Consider the following 26035-nt stretch of genomic DNA (forward strand, 5'->3'; position numbering starts at 1 on the left):
TGTTACCAAAAAAAATGGAAACAGTTAACTTTATGGAGTGGGAAAAGAAGTTCCCTTTCTACATTTTATTAGAAATATGGAGCTGAGTTGCATCTAAGACAGGAGTTAAAACTCTAAGGTGATTATTCAAGAGGAAACATATGTATAGTCAAAATTAACATTGAACAAATCCTGTAAATTACCATTATATAATAGAGTACACAGGGCTTTGGACAGACTCTCATGGAGGAGTAGGTACATAATTACTGTAATATGTGCATGGTGATGTATGTATGTAAATAAGAGTACATATGCAAAATGTTTCTTACAACTGCATATTATTAAATTTATTTAACATAAATGAGCAAATTATTTTACTCACCTGTATACAGCTTACTCAGCTACTATTTATTATGGCTGCAAAATGAACCTTGCCAATCACTTAACATATGAAGCACTCCAGTCCTCTGGTGCCAACCCCACCTAATCTACTGTAAACAGAATAATATTTAGGACATACCATTTTTGCAATGGGATAATTCTACACAAAACAAACAGCAATGAACAGAACCAAAAGCCTGAGTTTTAACATTTTAAACTGTTTAATTTTGAGACCATCAGCAGTAGAGGTACTTTAAAATTAAAAGGGAAACAGAAGCTATAGCTTCTTCCTATGAATAAATAATTGTAAATTCCATTTACCAATATCCAGGCACTACTCTGACCTCTTGGTTATGTCTAATTCACAGTCAATCATAAAAAGTGAACATTTCACCTCTACTATTACTACTACTATATTCTCATAATAACAGGTAACACCACTGAGTGCCAAGCACTGATCTAAATCCTTGAGGTGTTTTAGTTCATTTAATCTTCATAACGACCCTATGAAATGAGACTATTACTACATCCAAATTAAGAAACTAAGACTAAGAGATTTAATTAATGTACCCAATATCCCATGGCTGAGCCTCAGTTTCTCCATCTGTACAAACGTTACAATACCACTTAACTTATAGCACTGTTGTGAGGTTTAACTGAGATCATGTATTACTAACACAGTGTTGACACAGCAGACAATAATAAACAATTTTTTTCTTATCATTAAAGTGTTTCTGTAGCTGAAAAGTCTCCAGTGCAGCCTAAGGAAGAGCAAAATGAAACCTCTTACATCATCTTGCTGGACCCCAAATCTCCCCCAAGCTATGGCAGAGTTAGCATTCCCTTTGTAGTTCTGTTCCAAAGTAAATGCCTTAAAGGGCGCCTGCGTGGTTCAGTTAGTTAAGTGTACAACTTACATCAGGCCATGATCTCACAGCTCATGAGTTGGAGCCCCACATAGGACTCTGTGCTGACAGCTCAGAGCCTGGAACCTGCTTCTGATTCTGTGTCTCTCTCTCTCTCTGCCCCTCCCCCACTCATGCTCTGTCTCTGTCTCTCTCTCTCTCTCAAAAATAAATAAACATTAAAAAAGGGAGTTAAAAATTTTTAAGTAAATGCCTTAAAAATAGACCACAGAATCTTGTCACTTAAGTAACGTTGGGGTGCCTGGGTGGCTCAGTCGGTTAAGCGCCCGACTTCAGCTCAGGTCATGATCTCAAAGTTCGTGGGTTTGAGCCCCACGTCGGGCTCTGTGCCCAGCTCGGAGCCTGGAGTCTGTTTCAGATTCTGTGTCTCCCTCTCTCTCTCTGACCCTCCCCTGCTCACGCTGTCTCTCTCTCTAAAATAAATAAAACATTAAAACTTAAAAAAAAAAAGACAAGTAACTCAGAAAAGGCAGTTCTTGAAGAGTCAGGCTTCAAAGGAAATCTCAAACTGAGAAAACCCAAGATTTGTGAGAGATGAGAAGGGAGGACTTGAGCTCAAGAGGTTCAAATCCCACTTTCTCCACTCACCAGTTTTCAGACCTTGGGCAAGCTGTTGTCCTTCCTCATGCCTCAGTTTCCCACCTCCCTCTGTTGTCCATGGATTAAATGGCGCAGTGAAGGCATGTGGAACAGAGACTGAGCACACAACATGGGTTACAACCACTATCACTGTTGGGACTTGTATCTTCCAAAGGCACCGGTGAGCGGCACAGTTCGCGGCAGCCGAAGAATCCTGGTTCTACCTCCCTCTGGCTGACGTGTCCTGGTGTCCCACACAGACCAGGCCACTGCAGCACACCCACGCACCAAATCCAGCCCGCTGCCCGTTTTTGTAAATAAAGTTTTACTGGAACACTACCACACTCAATCATTTACATACCGTCTATGGTGGCCTTCCTGTCACAACTTCACAGCTGAGCAGCTGCAAGTGAAACCAAATGACTTACAAGGCTGCAAATACCAACTGGCCTTTTACAGAAAAAAGTTTGCCTATATATACACAATTGGATAAAACATCAAATTCCCTTACCTGCCTCTCTGGATGTTTTGAGGATAGAGTAAGAAACAGATGTGAAAAATCTATAAAATAGTAGGGATAATTTACTAAAACCCACAGCCTCAGCTTTAAATTGAAGAGGGAAATGATGCTAAGAATATGGGCTGTAAGAGTCCATCACTTATTAACTACGTGTGGCCAGAGGGGCACTACTTACGTTCGCTAAGGTTCATACTTATCGTTGTAAAATCGTAATACCAAATATGTGGGATTGAAAGAATTATATAAGCTGTATGTAAAGTTAGCTTGGTGTCTTATCCATAACTACTCAGTAATGCGAGTTCTCATTAAATTATTACTTTTGTTGTTATTACTGCAGGGAAAAGTTCTATGTGTGCAAATACCAGACCACTCACACAGCACCTTCCCTCTCTAGGTATCTATCCTCATGGAAATTCTAGGTGCTACCAAAGTGGAGCTGAAAACTTGTTACTCTGTTCTCTTCAGGGCATTCTAAGGGAGACAAGGGTAAGACTCCAATATATTCATTTCTCTCAATACTAAATTCTCCTTCACTCCCACCATCATTTCCCCCTCAACAGCAAGAAATTTTCAGCAAGAAGCTAAATGCCTACCTACACATTCGTATAATGTCGAGAAATAAACTTTACATTGTAAGACAATAACTGAATCAATCCCATCATAAGTGAAATGCTGACATTTTGGTTTCTAACAAGAAGCAGTTAAATATGGAGACTTACTCAAAACTAGCAGAAAGGACAGGCTGCCAGAAAGAATTAGTATAGATCATTTAAATAGCATCTTGAATGCAATATACATTATACATTTAAAAAAAGGCCTTTAAGAATTTAAAATTCTAAACATGTAAAAGACAAATACTAAAAATCTGGTAAAACGAATGCAGTAAAAAGAATTTGAAACAACTGCAAAGGGGTACCAGGGTGCAGATGCATTTGGGGCTGATGCAAATGTTCAAGACCTCAATTATAGTGGTGGTTAAATGAGTGTACACAATGATGAAATTTAACCTGTACTTTAGTATGGATGCATTTTAGTGCATGCAAATTATACCTCCATAAGGTTGGTTCTTAAAAGATTTGGGGAACGAGCTAATATACAAAATTTCCATACGAAGTGTTGAAATGTGGATGCTGATATCATAAGGCTATCATAATAATGGTTTCAGTCCCGCAGCACTCTTCATTGTACCAGACACTGCTCTAAATGCTTTTACATTATTAACTCATTTGTTCTTCTTTTTTTTTTTTAACGTTTTATTTATTTTTGAGACAGAGAGAGACAGAGCATGAGCAGGGGAGGGGCAGAGAGAAAGGGAGACACAGAATCCCAGCTGTCAGTACACAGCCTGATGCAGGGCTTGAACTCACGAACTGTGAAATCATGACCTGAGCTGAAGTTGGATGCTTAACCAACTGAGCCACCAAGGTGCCCCTCATTTGTTCTTCTTAACAGCCCTCTGAAGTGGCTTAGTATGATCTCCACTTTACAGATTATGAAACTGGGACACAGAGAGGTTAAACAACTTGCTCAGAGTCACAATGCATCCAACTGACAGAACTGGGATCTGAACCCACAAAGTTCAACTTCAGAATCTGTGATTTTATTCACGGTCATTAAAACCTTTAAAACTGCTTTTGAGAAACAAATTGTGCAAATTCAACAAACTGAGCTATTTGACAAAATGACCCTCATCAAACCGAGCCAAAGCTATGGAGATACGACTTCTCTTCACACCACGTGTCTCACTTGCTGACTTGGGTACACGGTCATCTGTTTTGTGCTTGAGTTCCCTCCAGGCCACAGGCTCCATGAGGCATATCCACAGTACCAGCAGGCACAATGCGTGCACACAACGACTGTGCCAAAACTACTACTTGAAAGAATAAAGAAACAAACAAGTGGTCCAGGAATACACAAATGCATGTGGTTACACTTCAAGCATCGCTGTAGACAGACATTTTATTCACCTGCATGTGTGTGTGTGTGTGTGTGTGTGTGTGTGTGTACACTAGTTTCTTATGTCAGAGTAAAGGTTATTCTGATTAATAAGCGATACTACAGCTACTGCACACATCAAATATCACTATGAGAATATATAAAATATTTAGCATGTTTATAAACCAAGTGTTATGCTTTGGAATTTAATATATTGTCTCAGATAAACCAAACAGTGTTTTTCTAAAAGAGATGTAATTATCATCCCAGAGCTAATGAGTGGTTTACACATAGGCCTATCTGACTTCATAGCCTGAGCTCCTATCCATCATGCCCATTAATCTTACACGTAGTTTCAAAGTTATCTGAAAGGAAAAGAGAATTTTCCTTGCCAAATTAAAGCTGTAGAATTGGCACAGGAATACACACACACACATACACACACACACATCCCCATATACATATATAGAATTTATGATTCAGTTAAAATTTTCAATTGAAGAAAAAAATATATAAGTTATGTTAAGGAAATTGGCTATCTCTTAGGGCAAAAATAAAATTAAACCCATATACAAATTTCCATATAGATTAAGTATACAACACATACACACACACACACACACACACACACACACACACGAGACGAAGAATACTTTGTTTATAAACTTGAAGTAAGGACAATCTAAGACCAAAAACCACAGAAATCATAAAGAAAAAAGTAAAAGATTTGGTTACATAAAAATGTTTAAACTTCCAAGACAAGCACATGGCTAGAGAAAACATTTAAGGCACCTTTACCAGACAAAAAAGTATTATCTGTAATACATAAACAACTGTCTTACAGGTCAATGAGAGATAGATAAACAACCAAAACCCTCAATACAGGGTGTGAAAATACTATTCAGTGAAGAAGAAATCCAATAGCCAATAAACCTGGAAATACGCACCTAAAAAAGTAGTAGTACTGTGTCCATATGATTGACAAGAATGTATAAGATTGATAATACCCACACCTGACAGAGATGCTATTTCCAGCAAACATGCACCTTTGCTACAGTCTATTTAGAGTCAGCCTTACAGTATCTATATTGTTTGTTTATATTTATTTATTTATTCATTTATTTATTTATTTTTACAAATAGTTTATTGTCAAATTAGTTTCCACCTAACACCCAGTGCTCATCCCCACAAGTGTCCTCCTCCATGCCCATCCCCCCTCCCCCCCACATCCATCAGTCCTCAGTTTTTGTCAGCATTCAAGAGTCTCTCATGGTTTGCCTCTCTCCCTTTCCCCCACCATTTCCCCCCTTCTTCTCCCCCTTGTTCCTCAGTTAAGTTCCTCCTAATCCTCCTATATGTGCAAACATGATATTTGTCCTTCTCTGCCTGACTTATTTCGCTCAGCATAACACCCTCAAGGTCCATCCATGTTGCTACACATGGCCAGATTTCATTGTTTCTCATTGCCATGTAGTATTCCATGGTATAGATAAACCACATCTTCTTGATCCATTCGTCCATTGATGGACACTTAGGCTCTTTCCATGTTTTAGCTATTGTTGAGAGTGCTGCTATGAACATTGGGGTACATGTGCTCCTATGCATCAGCATTTCTGTATCCCTTGGGTAAATTCCTAGCAGTACTATTGCTGGGTTATATTTATTTATTTTTGAGAGACAGAGAGAAACAGAGTGTGAGAAGGGGAGGGACAGAGAGAGAGGGAAACACAGAATTCCAAGCAGGCTCCAAGCTCCAAGCTGTTAGCACAGAGCCTGCCACAGGGCTCGAACCCATGAAACTATGAGACACAAAAGTCAGAGGCTTAACCAACTGAGCCACCCAGGCACCCCTACAGTATCTATTTTATTTTATTTTATTTTATTTTATTTTATTTTACATTTATTTTTGAGAGACAGAGAGAGACAGAGCACAAATGGGGGAGGGACAAAGACAGAATGAGACACAGAATCCAAAGCAGGCTCCAGACTCTGAGCTGTTAGCACAGTGCCCGACGCAGGGCTCAAACTCACAAACCGTGAGATAGTGATGTGAGCTGAAGTCAGAGGCTTAACGGACTCAGTCACCCATACGCCGTCCCCCAACAGTATCTATTTTAAAACTTAAACGCATAAACATGGACATAGCAATACTACTTGTAGGAATTTATGCTATTACAATATTCATGCACACGCACAAGAATCCATCAGTTATAGAACATATTCTATTGGGAAAAAATCAGACACTACCTAAACGATCTTCTATACAGAAACAGTAAAATAAATTACAGTACCATAACATTACCCAATTCTCTTTTGCCATTATATAAAGAATAAAACAAACCATGGAAATATCTCTAAGAAATACTAAACGAAAAGCCTTGTCTTGGGAAAGCTATAGGGTATACATTTATAAAAACTCTTAATGCTGATTTCTTCTGAGAAGGGGAAAGGAGGGAATGGTAAGTGGAAAGATCACATTTTGACTTCTGCATCATTTAGATCTTTTATAACAAGAATACTTTTATGTATTATCTGTATAATGTAAAAAAATGAACAATTAGAACAATATTTTTTAAAGGTTCAAGTATTACTTTGAGATAAGCAGATTCAACATTCCTAGAAAAAAACTCCTGCACGGTAAAGTAACATGACATTTCAGCTAAATTGTTTCATAACCGACATGCTTCCATTCCCAGGATAAGTAAGCAGCCCTTTCAGTCCCTAGACAACTTTTTTTTAAAACTCTTTATTGAGAAATAATTTTAAACTTAAAGATGTTACCAGAAAAAGAATGGTAAAAAGAACACCTGGGTGCCCTTTATTCAGATTCATCTATTATTAACACTTTGCCCCATTTGCTTTAGAATCTGCTCTCCCCTCTCCCTCCCACCTCTCTTCCCCATCTTTCCTACCTAGCTACCTAGCCACTACATTTTCTCTGAACCATATGGGAGTAAACTACATATATCATGGCCCCTTTGCTGTAAATACTTTAGTATGTATTTCCTAAAAATAAGGATACTCTTATGAAACCACCGTACAGTCATCCACTTCAATAAATTTAACTACCTGAAACCACTGTCCATATTCCAATTTTGCCAAGTGACCCAACAATTTTCCTTTTTGGCACTTTTCCCCTACGGTACAGATCTATTTAGCTGTCATGTCTCCTTCACCTCTTTTAATCTAGAACATTTTCACAGCCTTTCTTTGTCTTTTATGACACTGACATTTTGGGAGAGCACAGCACTGCTCTCCTCTTTTTGTAAACAGGGTCTTCCTGATTTAAAGTTTCTCCGATGTCTCCTCACGGTTAGCTAGTTGCAGGTAAGGCTACTACAGAAGGGACACTGTGTCCTTATCAGGTCATTTATATCTAGAGGCACACATGTTCATCTGCCCCCACTAATGAGAGTGATTTGGATCACCTGGCCAAGGTGATGTCTGATTTCTCCACTGCAAGGTTATTATTTTTATCTTGCAATTAATACGGAGTCTGGGGTGAGACAGTGTAAGACTGTGTAAATATGCCCCCCATCCAAACTGGCCCCTAGATTCAGCACACGGGTGACAGCTGCCTGACCCCATGTTTACCAATGATAGCTAAACACTGATTCTCCAACTCCAGCACTCCCTCCTTCTACTGACAGTGAATGTCCTCCCATATCCCCATTTATCTATCTAGTTATCATCAATATGGGCTCAAGGAGTCCTAGTATTTAAAATGCCTATACACAGGGGCGCCTGGGCAGCTTAGTCGGTTAAGCATCCGATTCTTGATTTCGGCTCAGGGCATGATCACACGGTTCATAAGTTCGAGCCCTGCATCAGGTTCCATACTGACAATGTGAAGCCTGCTTGGGATTCTCTCTCTCTCTCTCTCTCTCTCTCTCTCTCTCTCTCTGCCCTTCCCCTACTCTCTCCCTCTCTCTCTCAAAAAAAAAAACAAGTAATTTTTTAAAAATAAAAATAAAATGAGATATAAATAAAATGCCTACACACATTACTGTCCTTAATTATTTTCCTGCTTAAACTGTCCCAAATTTGGCCTGGGCAACTTTTAAATTTCTTACTCTTTATCCCCTCCAAGCACATTCTATCTAATACCTAGAACTTGCTTATTATGAGAATTCTGTTTTGCCAAAGAATTTTATAAGATTAAGGCACATCTAAATTTTAGCAATAAGATTCAATTATTGTTCTGATTCTCCTAACAAGAATGAGGTATGTAGCCAGTGACTTACATGCCAATGTACATTACAAAATGGACTTTATTACAACAAGCATATTAAAGGTCTGCCTCATTTGCTGCCACCTGAAGCTGTTTCATTACCAATTCTTAGCCGTTTACTCATTGTTCTGAATACTTGGAGGGGAACCAAAAAGACCATCAGCATTTATATCCCAATAACAGACTTCTAAACTCTAAAACTAAGTCTCTTTAAACCATTTCTTTTTAATTGAGAGAGCTATCTTATACTGAAAACTGGCAAAAACAGGCAGCCAATCTGAAAACAAAGAACTGCCAAAATTAAGAAGCTGAGAAGCAGCTAGAAATAACAGAAGAAATTGATCATAATAGAGTTTTGCTTGGGTCATAGCTGACATTTGAAGAACTTCAGTGTAATTCACAGAGATAGGAGTTCTTTTTTTTTTTTTATTTTTTTTATTTTTATTTATTTCTAGGAGAGAGAGAGAGACAGCGTGAACAGGGGAGGGCCAGAGAGAGAGGGAGACACAGACTGTGAAACAGGCTCCAGGCTCTGAGCTGGCAGTCAGCACAGAGCCCGACGCGGGGCTCGAACCCACGAACCGCGAGATCATGACCTAAGCGAAAGTCGGACGCTTAACCGACTAAGCCACCCAGGCGCCCCAGAGATAGGAGTTCTTGTGAGCCTTGAAGATTTACTGTAGAGGAAGTGAGCTGACCCTGGGTGAAAATTTAGCTACCCCCGCTAAGATTCGCCCTGTACAAGATCCAGAAGGCTAGGGCCATTTTCCTGCCCCTTTCTGGCCTTTTCTGCTGTTAAGCAAGAGTGTTGGAGCTGAGGTCGTTTCAAAAGCAGTGCTCCAGCGTCCCGTGTCCACTTTCCTGTGTATAAAAAAAGCAGGGGCAACAGAAGCTTCTCTCTTCTGGCTTCTTGATCCCTGAATGACAGCTACTACAAAGTACCTTGAACATTTGGCTCTAGAATCAGCCAGGGAATTCAAGCACCTCCTCAAGGCAGTCAGCCTTGGATGGGACTGAGGGTCATCCCTTGGAGGCTCAGCCTAGAGCTGCTCCTTCACCCCTCTGTGCATTTTGTAAACACCTACTTCCCTTCTTAAACTTGTCTTACTTAAATGACCTACGGCAGTTTCTGCTTCCTGCCCTGAAACCTGATGGAGTAAGACAGATGACAGAGAAAAAAATAAACAAGATAATGCCGCCTGTGATCATATCAAAGAGGAAATAAACAGGATGCATAATAGAGAAAAGAGAAAGGCTGCTTTGAAGACCAGAACCTCAGGAAAGCCGCACTTGGAACCTGATCTTTAAAGTGATGATGGAAAGTTCAGAAGGAGCTGGTCATGTGAAGACCTGGTTAAGTCTGGCAGGCTGGGAAAACATGCAAGAGCACCATGGTGGGAAGGTACAGGGAGTGTTCAGGAGATCTGCTGGAAGCTACGATGGCTAGCCGGACCAGCCAGAGAACAGCAGGTGGGCCAGAGGAGGAAAGCAAAAGGCTGCCCACAGAGACCGCGGCAAGGAGCATGCATTCCATTCTAAATGTTACAGAAAGCCGAAAGTTTGTGAATGAGTGTGGGGGCCACAGAGAGGAGCAGACAGCAGAAAGCAGAGGGAGCCAGGAGACTAGTTCGGATGCTCTCCGGGAGGTGAGGGCACGAGAAGGCTGTGGTGCGGATGGAGAGAACAGGCCGGGCTGCAGTAAGGAGCCGTGTTCGGGAGCTAGTTTCGACAGGACTAGATGATAAAGGAAATGTGGGAGTAAAAGAACGGGAACCGGAGGGGATGAGAGATGAAGAACCATGGATGAGGCACAGGGAGGGCTGTTTTGGTTGACCAGTGGTGTTTTAACTTGTTTCCCCAAGCCTTGCCTTTGCTCTTGAAATAATTATAGAAAGGACGATTGTCTCCAAATCACCACAACTGAAATGGAATGCTTTATGGTCTTCAATAAAGAGACAGGAGTTCATTCAAGCATGTCACACGTCCCTGAGGGGTGCCTTATCTACTGTCCTGTGAAACCTGCTTCCCCAGGTATACAGACCTGAAGTTGTGACTTGTAGCTAAATTCAAATGTAACCTCCTCCTCCGCAAACTACAAAGGGAGGTAAAAACAAGTAAGGCTTAAGGTGATTCCTTCTTAGCTAGTAGCTTTACTTTTTTTTAATGTCAACTATAATTAGATACATTTTTTAATGTTTCTTTTTCTCAGAGAAGGTGCAAGTGGGGGAGGGGCAGAGAAAAAGGGATAGAAGATCCAAAGCAGGATCCAAAGCAGGCTCCATGCTGAGGGCGGGGAGCCCAATGCAGGGCTTGAACTCTCGAACTGTGAGATCATGACCTGGGCCGAAGTCTGACACAAGTGACTAAGCCACCCAGGTACCCCCTATAATTAGATACGTTTTGATCTGTGGAGTCTCACATCTTAGTAAAGTCATCTCAACTATTTATGAAAAAAATTTATTATTCTTTGATGAAAAAGAATTCCATGAATCTCAATGTTTTCTATCTGCAAAAGCTGGGAGAAATACCACATACACATATATGCTATTATTACTACATAAGCAAACTGTTAGAAATGTGAACACCTTGAGGCGCCTGAGTGGCTCAGTCAGTTAAGCTACCGACTTAGGCTCAGGTCATGATCTCGTGGTTCGTGAGTTGGAGCCCCGTGCCATGCTCTGTGTTGACAGCTCAGAGCCTGCAGCCTGCTTCGGATTATGTGTTTCCCTCTCTATCCATCCCTCACCCATTCATGCTCTCTCAAAAATAAATAAAACGGTAAAAAAAACATTTTTAAAAAAGAAACATGAACACCTCAAGCTTCTAAAAGCATTAAGCATATGAATAAACTACAGTCATCCCCATTTTGTGAATGCCCCTCATCTACCCAGCCACTCCCTACCTACCCCACCCAGACAGCGTGTGTCATTTCACTCAGCCCCACCACAGGAGTGAGAAAACTATGGCTCCAAGGGCTTCGCCCTTGGGTGCCTAGCTTAGGCCAGTTCTCCATAAGGACTTTTACCACTGTTTGAATTTTAAAATAAAAACAAAACAAAACTTTCCCTCCCAAAACTAAATCATCAAACTAATATCAGTAAATGAATACTTGACATCAAGGTGTCAACATGGCTAGCTGCTGTATGTGATACCATCTTCCCGTGGTTCTTTTCTGCTCTATAAAATTCTAGCCATCTGAATGTGCAGATAAAAAATGAAACCTATACATAGTTGCTATTCAAATTAATGGCTGCAACTAAGTATTTATAGTATGACAGGCACTGGCTGAGGTGCCAGGGCTGCAGTGGCACCTCTAAGATGGGCATCAGAGTCCCATGTGACTGATGAGAGACTGAAGCTCACTGAGAATCGGATTAGGTAACGTGCCCATTGTCACACTGCCAGCAACGGCAGAACCCAACCCACGTCTGCTAACCTGCAAGCCCACCCAAGCCCTCCTTTCTCTCTCACGTGCCTTCCTAAGAAGAGACACAACAAATCTGAAATTTCAGGGATGCCTAAAAAGAGGCTGATTTCATTTGACTCTGTGTCCCACTTGAGACTTCAGGTATGGTTAACAGTCCCTTTTATTCCACTGCTAATGGCTTAGAAATGCAATTGCTTGTTTATTCCTCTAGCAAGAGCTAAACATATTGGCTAAAAAGCTAAACATACTGGTGAAAAAATCTGCCTTGGTAAATGAACTAGAAAATCAGGGAAAACCTTTGTCCGTGTACACTACACATCCGTTTTTCTCCAAATGGGACAAATTACTCATGTGGACAGGGGTAGTGCATGCAGCCCTTGAACCTCTCTTCTGACAATGTCAACAGTGTAAAAGCCAAATCAAGTGCGGACACAAATGTGCCCTGCTCTCTCCAGTCTTGTTTTCTGATGCCTAACACATTTGCATCGTCCCTATCATATATAGTGGCATCTCATTTTCATTCCTACCTGGGAAATTCTGTTTTCTCCTAGCAATTTTAAATGTTTCAATTATTTTAAGTGTTAAAAGTGTATTGAGGTGAGAGCAAATGGATACAAGGAATCTTTATGGGGTGTGGAAATGTTCTTAAATTGGATTGCAGTGGGGGGTGGGCAAAATGGATGATGGTTGAGGGGGGTGTCAAAAGGTACAAACTTCCAGTTAAAAAGTAAATAAGTCCTGGGGATGTGAGGTACAGCATGGTGACTATGGCTAATAATAACATATTGCATATTTGAATATTGCAATATTCTCTCTTAGCAAAGAGAATAGATCCTAAAAGTTCTCATTAGAAGAAAAAAAATGTAACTATGTATGGTGACAGATGTTAACTAGGCTCACTGTGATGATCATTTTGCAGTATATACAAATATCAAATCATCATGTTGTATACCTAAAACAAATAAAAGGTTTTATACCAATTATGCCTCAATTTCAAAATAACTGGATTGTAGTAATCTATGCACAATTCTGTAAATTTCCTAACAATCGCTGAATTGTATACTTAAAAAGGAGTCCATTTTATGGTATGTATTCACACCCTTCAATAAAGCTGTTTTGATTTTCAAGTGTCCTGAAATAAGGCTCATAGATCATGGAGGCAAATTCTCCTTCCTGGTTGAGAAGATAAAAATATCTCATTGTTAGAAACCCCTGAAGGGAATTCCTTTTCTCCTTTCTGCTGGGAAGGACCACCCTTTCCTCTTGGAACAACGGAGCGCCTACATCCCATCCGTGCCAGGTGTCAGGGCATGTGTGCGAAAAAAGGATTATCTCTTCTTCCAGGAAGCCAAGAATGCTGCATAGTTATTAAGCACCTCCACAGGAGGGAAGGAAGGAATATCTAGAAAGGCTGGAGGAGGAGAGGTGTCCACGAGTCTTAAATGATGAAGCAGAACTGTCCAGGTGAGGAAAAGGCATATTCAAAGCTGGGAAGTGAGAAAGGACTGAGCTTCTGGGAGCTGGGGCATGGAAAGGGAACCACAAGCACTTGAACATGGCTGATAGTAGTCCTGTTAAGAATGCAAACATCTGGGTGCCACCCCAGACCTACTGAATAGGAATGGCTCACAGGGGGAGCCCAGGAATGTGCATCTTAACAAGTCACCTACTCCACTCCCTAACCTGGTGATCTATGCACACTAAAGTGTGAGACCCGATGAGCTAGATTCTAGGGAAGGCCTTTTATGTCATGCTAAGGTGTTTGCATAATACCCCAAAGGCAGGGGACTCTTGGGTGGCTCAGTTGGTCAAGCCTCTGACTTTGTCTCAGGTCATGATCTCACAGCTTGTGAGTTCAAGCCTCAGGTCGGGCTGTGTGCTGACAGTGCAGAGCCTGGAGCCTGCTTTGGATTCTGTGTCTCCCTCTTTCTCTGCCCCTCCCCTGCTTGCGTTTGTCTGTCTCTCTCTGTCTCAAAAACAAATAAACATTAAAAAACAAAATACCTCCAAGGCGATGAGAAGCTGTGAACAGATTTTAAGTAGGACTTGAACTTTAGGAAGAGCAGTCTGGCATGGCACATTGCTCTGGGGTGAGCAAGAACCCTTGAGCCCTTTCCACACCAGGAGTGCACACACATTGTCACCTTCTTTACCTTTTCCCCTCTTACACTAAGTGACTGAACGCAAACATACCTTTTACAGGTCATGGTCTCCTGTTAACATCCAGGTGTTACATGAGAAGACTGTAACAATGTCATGACATTCACCAGTGTTAAAGAGGGAACAGTCCTGCACAGCATAACGTCTGGAAAAACCAACGGTTACCATACATACCACTTACGTGTCGATGGGGAAATGCGATTTTCAGAATGTGACTTACAGTGCCAGATGCCTTCCTGACAAATCTCCACACTGTTCTGCTTTGAGCCTCCGTTTACCACTCTCTTTTGTGGTAAGTGGCTTCCCCCTCTCCTCAGGGATGGAAAGGGTGAAGACTGTAAACTCGCAGAACTGAGTCCTGGGATTAGCCTGAGAGGTAGGTGCCTGCATCTATCCTAAAGGAATCCAACTGCTAGACAGGGGCTGCGCCAGAGCCTGGATGGGCCGACCTTCACAGGGCCAGTTTCTTACACGGTTGAGGAAACGATGTCAAGCATCCACACGTGCTGCCTCAATAACAAAAGAGCCAAAAGTCAACATTTGTGCCCCACATGCTAAACACTTTATAGTGAATCTCCGCAATAACCCACTCAAGTAGGGTTTATTATTTTCATTTCACAGATGAAACTGAAGCTTAGTTTATCCAAGGTTGGACATGGAAGAGGAGGGGTTCAAACTCATGTCTGTCTAACTCCAGAACATGGACCGTACACCACTTCTTGGGATGTGTCAAATAAGTTTATATTTTTTCCTAGCATTTGATGCTTATGGGAGTATTAAGGAAATAAGCAAATTTATTTCATAAGGCTTACAACACTTTATAAACAACTTACATATAGGCCCTGAAATCACCTAGTACAAAGGTCAGCAAAGTGTTTACATAAAGAATTGATAAATATCCAGGCCATGTGGGTCACTTAGTCTGTGTCCCACCTATTCGACTCTGCTTTTTAGTGAAGGCAGTCACAGGTGACCTCTACACAACCAGAAAAGGCTGGGTCCCAACAAAACTTTATTTACAAAGACAGGGGGGAAGGGGACAGAGTGCATTTGTCCTTCTGACTAAGTCTGCCACCTGCTGACCTAGTGGAAAGGGCAATGAATGTAGAGTTAGAGCACTTGGCTTCTAATGCTAATTCTGTACCTAAGTGAGTTGAGTGATCGTGGGCCAGTCACTTCCTGTTTCTTGGATGCGTGCTTACACAGTTTTCTTCTCAGTTGGGTGCAAAAATAAGGTGAAATTATATCTGAACACACAGATTCTTCATCAAATCCCTAAGTAGTAGACAGTGACAGCAATCTCTTAAGGTAAGCAAAAGGAAAAAGAGAATGACCTTTGTCATAGTAATTCTATATGCCAAGTGCTTTGTAGACTCCTAGTTCAGCCTCATCAGCACCCTTAAAGGTAGGTACCATTATTCTCATTTTACAAATGAAGAGCATCAGACAGGTTAAGTACATGCCCAAGGTCACACAGCAAATGGGAAACCAGGATCTGAACCCAGGCTGGTCCTCTTCAGCAGCTCGATACTGCTCTGCACTGGAGCAGCTGCCCTGGGCAGTGAGCACTCAGTCAGTGATTCTGCACAAATAATGACCCATGCGTGCTTCTGCGAGAGGTTTTGCAGTTAGGCCTCATTCCCCTCTCTTGAGGAATCCCTCACTCTGTCATCTGTCTTACCCTCCTTCTTTCACACCCTATTTGGCCTGAGAAACGATGTGAGAATCTGAGGTTCGTTTCCTTTAGTTCTGAATGGAAGGACTGGCCCGTGAGTTAAAAAAAAGACCAGGAACCCCAGAACTCTGGGCAAAGCAGTCCAAGGAAGCAGGGGGAGAGAAAAGGACTGAGGACCCCCAGAGAAACCTGGACTGGCCCCAGAGCAGTGGGTCATGTGGTTCTGTGTCTCAGAACTTAGCCAAGAGTAAGAGTCTATGTGACGAAACCTAAGCCTATGGAATTACTCAGGCGTGTCTGACCTATCTGCCTCCTTAACTGCCGCATTGCACTGGGCAGTCACTTGTTTAAAACTTCCAAAACAAGTTGAGAAAGGAGAAAGCAGAACCAAGAAACAGAATCATCATTGCTTCCTTTATTTAAAAAAAAGAGAGAGAGAGAGAGAGAGAGGAGGGAGGAGGGGAGAGGAGAGAAGGAAACACATTCCCCAAATGCAGGAGGATACATGTGACTCCCCACTGAGTCTCTGAAAAGAGAAGAAAACAAACCCCAGCTCCTTCACTGAGCACTGAAGTTCTGTCTGAACCTGCTGCCACACACGGCAGTGCCACACACTGCCCTGCCTGGGCCGCACAGCTCCCACACGCCCTCCACCTGAGCGCAATGGCCTCTGTCACGCCTTGTCCAGGCCGGAGCACATTCCCTCTGCCACTCCCTCCACTAGAAGGAAAGAAGGCACGATCTGCTCCGCCACTGCCAGCTGAAATCCACCCCTCAGTATCCAGATCGGATGCCACCATCTAGATCACAGACATCAAAGCTCAAAAGAACTTCAGAAATAGATGGTCAGTGTCAACTCTTTCACGTTACCTGTGAGGAAACCAAAGCTAGCTGGGTATAAAGACTTCGTCAGGAAACCAAGTCAGCTGACTTGCGGGTAGGGGCATGATGGCCTGATGACTGCCCTGTGACAGTCCTCTCCTCTTCCTAAGAGCGCCAGGTGCTTACACTCCATCTGGATTTTCCCCTACTCCAAGTCAGAGTCATGTGTTTGGGTCTACATTCCCATGTGTCTGCTCCTCATCTTACCCGCCATGTTATCGCAGTGCTTAGCGACGCTTGCATACAGTGGGCCTTCTGCGGGCTGTAACAGTCATGGACAAACAAAAGAAAACACCAGGAAGCACGTGCCTCCCCACCTGGGGTCCTGCCTGCCTCCAATCGCCCTCCATGCACTGCCAGAGACAGCCACCTCCATCACTGGTCTCTCCACACCTCTCCTTAGCTGAAACCCTTAAATGCACACAACACCCACAATTTGGAATGAAAGAATCGGACGGCCCTTCCTACCCTTCCGGACTCATTTCCTGCCACCCAGGGACCACCGACTCTCCCCCACCTCTAAACATTATGCCTGCTGTTCCCGCTCCCTGGGACACACTTCAAGGATTCCCCTCATTACCAACTCTCTCCTCATGACTAACCCCTAATCATCCTGTAAGATCCAAATTTTCTAAGAAATGGCCTCCTATAGGAGACCATCTCTGAGTACCCATCCTCTCTTTGGGGTGAGGTGCCCTCCTTCTGTATCCCCGAAGCACCCTGGCAATCCTCCTTTACGGTATAGCACAGAGTATTAGATCTATTTGTCTATACACCTCCCCCATTCCCTACTAGACCATAACTTAGAGTTGGAGCTGTGTTTGCCTCTATAGCACCTACTGCAATATAAAACACATCAAATTAGACTGAGTAATTCTTATTTACTAGTTGCAACCAGACCCAACAAATACGTATATGTCACATTATTTCAGTAAAATACTTTAAAATATGTAGGCCCTATATATATATGTCAGCATAATATCAGCAATACTGAGGGGACATGTCTACGGATCTCATCAGAGAAGCACATTCCTACACACCCACAGTCTTCAAATAAAGAGCGTAAAAGTTGCATAACGGCATCCTGAGGAGTCCCTTTAGGGAGGTGTGGTGACGCAACCAACATGGCCAACTGGCCAGCGTGTGGGACCAATATGCACTAAGCACAGGAGTTGAATAAGAGAGGGACCAACAGAAAGCTCTCCCCAGGAAGCCTCGCAAGCACCGCGGCAGTCTCCAGGTATTCATCTTCTAGAAAGTGAGCACACGGTGACTTCAGGAGACACACGTGAGACGGCCACTGGGTCCTCCAACGCTCGGGCCTGGGAGGATGTCAACAGATGGTTAGGTGGAAATCACTAGCCTCACAGAATTCACAGTATCAGATTCACACCATGGATAATTAGTAACAGCACTTACGGGCAGGGAACTAAGATAAGAAGGCAAACAGCTAGCCCTGGAAAGACCGGAGACCTGCCTAGAAAGAACATACCTGTGCCCCTGGACTTGGACGGAAGGAAGTGGGTATGAAGGGACGGGGAAGAGAAAGTGAAGGCAAGTTTCACTGAGAAGGTGGCATTCCAAGAGACTCAAGGTTGAACATATCAGGAAAATTGCCTGTTGGTTAACCTGAGAAGGAGGTGGACACTGATGGCATAAGCTGATGCTACCTTTTTCCTCCCAACTACCTGCAGAACCAATTTATAAACACCCTTTCTCAGCCCTGTCCAAATTCATGCACTCATATAAACCGTCCCTCAGGAACAAAAAGTCACAGTGAGGGGCGTGTGGGTGGCTCATCCAGTTAAGTATCTGACTCTTGATTTCGGCTCAGGTCATGATCTCACTGTTGGTGACATCAAACCCCAGGTGAGGTTCTGTGCTGACGGCACAGAGCCTGCTTGGGATCCTCTCTCTCAATCTCTCTTTGCCCCTCCCCTACTCATGCTCTCTTTCTCTCAAATTAAGTACATAAACATTAAAAAAAAAAAAAACAGGAAAGTCCTAGTGAGCCACAAAGGTGAGCATATTCTACATGAGGTGCCCCTCACCCCCGTCCTCTACACTCACCCCTCTTGGGTTAACAGTACCACCGCCCAGCCACACAGGAACCCAGGATTATCACTAAGCAGCTCCCTGCCCCTCCTCATCCACTGACCCTCAAACTGGGGAAAAGGCTCCCAAGCCAATGCCTCCTCCACAGCCTCCCTCACATCTGGCCTTTTCTTTCAAAGACCATGGCCTCTGCTCCACTTCTGTCCCTATCTCCTCCCACATTAACTGTTGAAACAGCCTCTCGCCCTTCCTGCTGCCACCTCCACAATCTGGCTACATGCACTTCACCAGATCGATCTTCCTAAATAAATAATCTCACCACACTTGCCTCGCGAAAAAGCCTTCCAGAGTCCCATTTTTTAGGAGATTTCACCCAAACTTAACAGGATGCTCCAGATGCCGTGCCACATGATCCAAGCTGGCCTCTGCGGTCTCAGCCTGGCTCTCCGTCCCGTGTGCCAGGTGCCCTGCTGAACACGTGTGCTCTCATTCCTGACCATCTCAGCTTCCACCTAGCCTGCGCCCTTTCCCACTCACTCTGACCAGCACAGGCCTGCTCACCATTCAAGACCCAGTTCAATGCCATCTCTTTCTTAGTCTCTGTGGCATCCCTGTGTTGCACCTATTGTCCTAGGGTAATTACTAAAAGTATCCATTTACTCTCATACGGCCCTGCTATGGACAATAAACTACATGGTCCTTCTACCTAAAACCTGCCTGGATCCAAAGATAGAACTAGTGACTTGTGCAACTGTGTCTTTTGCTAAGAACCTATGCTCCTCAAAGGCAATAATGCTGTCCTATCTTAGTGTGTACCTCCAGCATGTGGAGACTGTTAGCACCTGAGAGGTGCTCAATGAACATTGGGGGAATAGAAGAATCAATCTGATTCTTGGAGTGCCTCGGTGGCTTAGTGGTTAAGCGTCTGACTTGATTTCCAATCACGTCATGATCTCATAGTTCGTGGATTTGAGCCCTGCATTGAGCTCCATGCTAACAGTGTGAAGCCTGCTTAGGATTCTCTCTCTCTGTGTCTCTCTCTCTCTGTCTCTCTCTTTCTCTGTCCCTCCCCATCTGGCATGCATGTGCTCTCTCTCTCTCACTCTCAAAATAATAGATAAACTTTAAAAAAATGAATCTGATTCTTAAAAAAAAAAAACTGTGGCAATCAATCTTATCTAAACTTCATCTAAAATTGCAACAGATAAATTTCCTAAGTTAGAATTAGATCTAAAAAATCCCGAGCCAAAAAGGCAGGCCATGAAAGCACCTACTATATTAGCCATTTCTTTCTCTAACTCAGTGTTTCTCAACTTTTTTTCCATATTGCCCTCCTAAGTAATCCTTTTAGACATTTTTTCCTAACCATACCCACCATGAAATTTTAATAACACTGAGATATATATAAATATGCTTTATACATTAAAAAAAGAAGTATAAAGTTTATTCTTTTTTACTCAATAATGGATTTGGAATAGCTAAAAAATATTTTAAGTTAAATTAAAGTGCTTTAACTATTAACATTTTAACTTTATAACTGTATTTGCTAAGTAACTCTTAATATATTAAATTACACATGCAAATTTCCAATTTCTACATAATATCAATGCAACCAAAATTTTAAAAGACATTCAAAACTTCTATTTTTCAAAAGTAGAACAATTGAAAATTTGCCTTCTTAAAAGTTATTTTTTAAAGAAGTTATTTTGGGGGTTGCCTGGATGGCTCAATTGGAAGAGCATGAGACTCGTGATCTTGGGGTTGTGAGTTCGAGCTCCACATTGGGTATAGAAATTACTTAAACAAATAAATAAAAATGGAAACTTAAAACAAAGTTATTTTTAATGAACTTTTGCTTCACATGAGAAAATAATTTTTAACTTAAATAGTTACTAGATATTCATTCAGATACTACTGACTTGTTCATTTTTCAATACCTGAAAACTACTGGTGGACTGAATAACTTTAATAGGATTAAATAATAAAATATAACCTGTTCCTATTTAACTTTCAAATGCCAAGGCATTCATGAAAGCACTCAGGGACAAACATAAGCGACATCCAGAGGGCAACCAATGGGTGGCCTGTACATCAGAGGAGGTCACCAAGAAAGAGGACTTAAAGATCAAGTAACTGATAGAAAGTCCTCCAGGCCTATCCATCTATTTGCCATCGGTTTATAGTATTGACCTTGCATACGTAAACCATGCTTATGTAATACCTAAGGAAAAATACCTAAGAAATGTTAATGTTAGATATTGTTGATCAAGCTCTGAAGGGCCACAAAACCATTGTAATATCTAAGATATTTCTGCCTCCCTCCAGAAACAATTTCTGCCACCCTTGAGGTTGCAAACCCAACTTCTGTGTTCCCACATTTATCCTCCTAGCAACTAAACGGAAAAACAACAACAGGAAACACCAGTTTACCTAAGAAAACACTCCATCTCCCAGACACCATGAAAGTCCTCTACTACCATCATCTCCTGAAAGAAAGGAATTCCCATTTTATTAGCTCTTCTCCCAAAAGGAGCATCCACTCAAAAAGTATAAACTTCTAGAACTGGAAGACAGCTCATCCAGCCCCACCTTCTTCAGATGAGGAAACTAAAAAGAACCCTAAGAAAATGAGAGGCTTAGTCAATGAAATCACTAGTTATAGATAAGACCTTATCAGTCTGATTCACTGTTGTATCTGCAGGCAGATGTCTGCACGCGTAATGAATAAATGGCTAGTGGGCAAATTACTGACAGAGAGCTCGATTCATCTAATTCCTAGCTTACTACTTTTCCAACTACACCACTTTGCCCCCTTCAACTTCCCTAGGATATAAAATAATAGCCACTAAGACTATCAAATGTATATTAATTGTTTAAAAAGCTCCCTAGCTGAAATAAGCCATTTTAGTTTCACACACCCAGTAAAATTGAAGAGGAAGTCTTGTTCACTCATGGTAGAGTGCTTCAGGCCAATGAAATGTTAGGGACTTTCTACAAGTCAAGTGTACCCAGTTTACAATGCACTACTTCCTACTTGCTTAACCTGCCTTCAACTCTATTCTGGAGTTCTTATATACATGTCATATCTCCCTACCTAGACAGAGAAGCCTAGAGACCTAAAACTGTGTCTTCTCTTTCTAAGGCACCTACCAACTTTCAGCACAGAGCAAATGTTGAATAAATGTTTGCCAAATTTATACCAATAGAAATGGCGTACTATAAGGTATAAATGTGAATCTGGCATTGAAAAAAAATCTGTTTATACTTGGCTCATCTCCTAGAACCAATGTAGTACATGACATGTAACAAAAGCCTAACAGTTACTGAATTTAAAAAATCAAAGACATAGCAAATAATGAGAAATTATTAAGAAACTTCACTTCTGCTTTTATTCATTCATTTAACAAATGTGCCAAGCTCTCTGCTGTTCTGAACCCTAACTTCCCCCAGAGAACTAGAGTACTCTGCCCTAGCTAATGTATCCCAATACCTGGGTTCATCTTGTAGGCAGTGGGCATAGTTAGGATGGCTCTGTATTTCAAAATGCCCAGGACTGTCCCAATTTACACCTATTGTCCAAGCGTTAATTATTAATAGCATCCCCTTTCTCTCTCAACAATGCTCTGGTCTAGACAATTATATAGCCCTAAGAGTATCAAATCTTTTTAGACTAGCGGACTAGGGATTCAAAACTTTCATTCCATATTTCCTATCTACTTCCAGTCATCTATAATACAGGTATAACACTGACCCACCTAACTGGTTATACATAAGGAAGCAGCTGGGGACAGGCTGGAACATCACATTGAGATTCTGCTGAGGGCCTTGCATGTCAGATATATGAATACTTAATTTAACATACAACAGAAAGCCATAAAAACTTTTGAGGAAGGGAGTGTATGTTTGGTCAAAGCACCATGAAAGTGTTACTACCTTGATTATAGAAAAGAACTTAGACAGGAGGAAAGAAAAACAGAAGGCTCTAGGTCATACCAAAAAGACAGCCTAAAGCTATAAATAAAGAAAGGTTGTCATGGATGAAAATAGCAACAAACATGCTATTTCATCATTTGCCTTTATGTGTAGTTTATAAGTTTCAACAAGGAATAGATGCAACTTAGCAAATTCTAGCTCATTGTTTTGTGGTCTTGGGGGTCCTCACTGCAAGGCACTGACTGTAAGGAAGGTTCTCAACGACCCGGCCTGCCCTCTTGCCCGTCAGTCGTGCAAAGGAGCTTTAGTTTGGTTTTTGTTTCGTTTTTATTTTAAGGGCTACACTGAAAGGGTTCGTTGTCAGGAGTTTCCCAACATTAAAGAGATGGACAGGAATCTTAACCCGCCTCCTCCAGATCTTCCACTATTGCATCATTTGAAACTAAACCTCCTCCAGCAGCGACTCGTAAAATTCAACTCAGGTAAAATGGCAGCAGCAGCAGCAGCAGCAGCAGCAGCAAATGTGGGTGCTGCTGCCGGCCTCAACTTCCAGCGCAAGAGGGAGCGTCTCTCGGGAGCTGCCAAGTGCTGAAAGGAACAATCAATAAATCAACAGGTCTAGCGCGCGCCCAAGGGGGCTCAGACCCCCGNGACAGTTGAGAAGTGAAGAGGCCGCAGTCGGTTCGCTCCCGTCCACCACCGACACGGCGGACCTGCGTGGGAAAGGCCCGTGCCCCGTGGACTGCGGAGAAAGCACCAATTCTTGAGCGGCGGCTCGGGTCCTCTAGCGCTCCGGCCCCTCGGCAGCCCGCGCCCCGTCCGCTCGTGCAAACGCCCCTGGGGCTCCTTCTCCCGCCAGTCCTCCTGCTGCCACCGACCGAAGCCTTTCGGTTCTGCCACCTGGAAACTTCCAGGTTTGTGAGGTTACACAAACCCCAGACAGCCAGTGTCGAGACTCCAGGGTCACACCTCCAAAGAACCCAGGCGCTCCTGAAGTGGCTCCGAACAGCCCAGCGCTGCGGCTCCCGCACTCCCGCGCACTCGCACCCATCCGCCCGCAGACCCGACGTGGTGTTCTGTATCCCCACGACCCCACGGTGCCGGCCCCCCGAACGCCGCAGCGCCTCCGCTCCGAGCGCGCTCCTCGCTCCCGCGGGGACAGACCTCCCAGGCCGGGCGCCCCCAACCGCAGCCCCTGCCCCTTCCTCCCGACCGGAGGCTGCCCGCCCCAGACTGGGGACCAAGGGGGCGGGACCCTGGCAGTGCCTGCCGGGCTCGCTCATCCCTCCCGGACTCCAGCCACAGTGCCCGCACCCCCACCAGCCAGTACCTCGTCCGCCTCCAGCTCTGCTCCGTTGCCCACGAGCGCCATGTTCCTCCTCAGGCTGCAGCCACCCAAAAACTAAACAGGGAGCTCAGAGCATACGAGGTTTCTCGGCTCTAGGCTCAGCCCAGTGCCAGTAAGGGAGGAAGGGGGCGGCCCCCGGCTCCCGCCGGGGCCCGGGCGGGGCCAGTGCCGAGCGGAGCGAGTATTTTCCCCGCCCCCGACGCCGGCGGACCAGCAGAGCATCCATTTCCCTAGCCGGCGCCAAGCGGCCCTCCTCGCCGCAAGCTCCGCCCCCCGCAGTCCTCGCCCCGCCCCCCCACGCGGCTCAAAGTGAAGAGCTAACCAGGTTCCCGCTAACGAGTCTCCGCCCCCATGTGGGCGGGGTCTCTTGTGGGCAGGGTCGCTTCGTGGGCGGAGTCATCTCACCGCGGAGACTTCGGTAGTTTGGATCACGTTCTGGTCGGGTACTTGCGGGGGCGCAGCGTAGGGAGCTCTGCCTGGGGGTGACAGGGGTGCCTCTTGCTAGCCTGGCGCCAACAGAGTGCCGAGTTGACGAGGTCAAGGGCCCGCTACCCCTCATGCCCGTGGAAGCATGTACCTGGTCCGTGGGCCTATACCAGTCCGCTTCCATCGCCAGGTAGGACTCAGAGATCATGGGACCAGTGGGCAGCCCTGGGTCACTCAAGATCACCTGTCACCCAGAGGCCTCTGTCATGCCACGTGCCCAAACACTATGTCAGACAGAGGCAAGCTATGTTTGCTTCTGTGTCTGTTTGAAAAATAAAAGAAAATCCACGGAACAGATATTTATACAACTCGGAGCTCCTCTACCCCACCTGCCACTCCCCTGTCACGGTTATGCCCGCGTAACATCCCACACTGACCCGTTTTGTGGTCCCAAATATGTGTATCTAATTCGAAGCTGGATGAGGGTAGAGATGCTGTCCACTTCAAGGCTGTAGCCTCAGCACTAAAACAGTGCCTTGCACATAGTAGGTACTCAACAAATATTTGCTGGCTGAGTTTAGAAATTCATTCTTGCTTCTAACGTAATAATTGAACTGTCCAACTAGAAAATTGAAAGCTATATTTTTTAGGGTTGGGGTATTTTTTGTCTGCTTGATTTTACACACAATAAAATTCACCAAGTTTTAAGTGTGTGATTCCATGACAAATGTTTACATAACACCATCCCCAAAAGTTCCCTGTGCCTCTTTGCTGTCAATTTCATACCCCCACTCTCCGGCCTCTGGCAACCGCTGGTCAACTTTCTATCACCATCGTTTTGACTTTTCTAGAATTTCATATAAATTGAATCATAGAGCATGTGGTCTTTAGTGTCTGCTTCATGAAAGACTAATGGTCATCTGGTAATAATCATAAGAATAGCTAACATTCATTGAGTATTTACTATAGGTCAGGATGATGCGGAGCACCTCGTACATATTATCCCATTTATCCTTCATAACCCCATAAAGTAGGTACTTGTATATTACAGATGAGTAAACTGAGGCTCAGAGAATTTAAGTAACTTGTTTGAGGTCAGATAGCTTTAAAGCAAATAAGGATGCCTGAATCTGAACTCCAGCAGTCTGACCCTAAGGAGTGGCTGTTAACCATTGTTCTGTACTGCCTCCAACCACTCTCCCTCTCTCACTTGTTTCAGTAAACAGACTGCCTACACATGTCTATTACATGTTTTCGACAAGTCTCCTTTGCATTCTAGAAACTTGCTCCACCATTTTAACAAATCACTATGTAACTTTTATAAAAAGAAAACTAAAATAGTTTCTATCCCAGAAACAACAAGAAAATAGGTTAGATCATGGTGATGGTTGCACAACTCTGAATTTTCTACAAATCATCGAATAGTATGCCTGTGGGTGAATTTTATGGTTATCTGCATATCTCAATAAGGTCATTTTTTTAACTGGTTGATACCTTCTATTTTTTTAATGTTTATTTATTTTTAAGAGAAAGGCACAGAATCTGAAGCAGGCTCTATGCTCTGAACCGTCATCACAG

At 43.3% G+C, this 26035-nt stretch overlaps 1 protein-coding gene across 1 annotated transcript in view; it reads right to left on the bottom strand.

Moving 5' to 3' along the window:
* The window catches only part of TTC39B (tetratricopeptide repeat domain 39B), a 125204-nt gene extending 101087 nt beyond the window's left edge, over nt 1-24117 (bottom strand). Inside the window, exon 1 of the mRNA XM_077765047.1 lies at nt 24014-24117. Coding sequence (XP_077621173.1) covers nt 24014-24055 — 42 coding nt within the window. The 5' untranslated portion in view covers nt 24056-24117. The remainder of the gene's footprint in view (nt 1-24013) is intronic.
* Between the last annotated feature and the right edge of the window lie 1918 nt (nt 24118-26035).

This window comes from Crocuta crocuta, unplaced genomic scaffold, assembly GCF_008692635.1.
Source record: "Crocuta crocuta isolate KB4526 unplaced genomic scaffold, BGI_CrCroc_1.0 scaffold687, whole genome shotgun sequence".
NCBI lineage: Eukaryota > Metazoa > Chordata > Mammalia > Carnivora > Hyaenidae > Crocuta > Crocuta crocuta.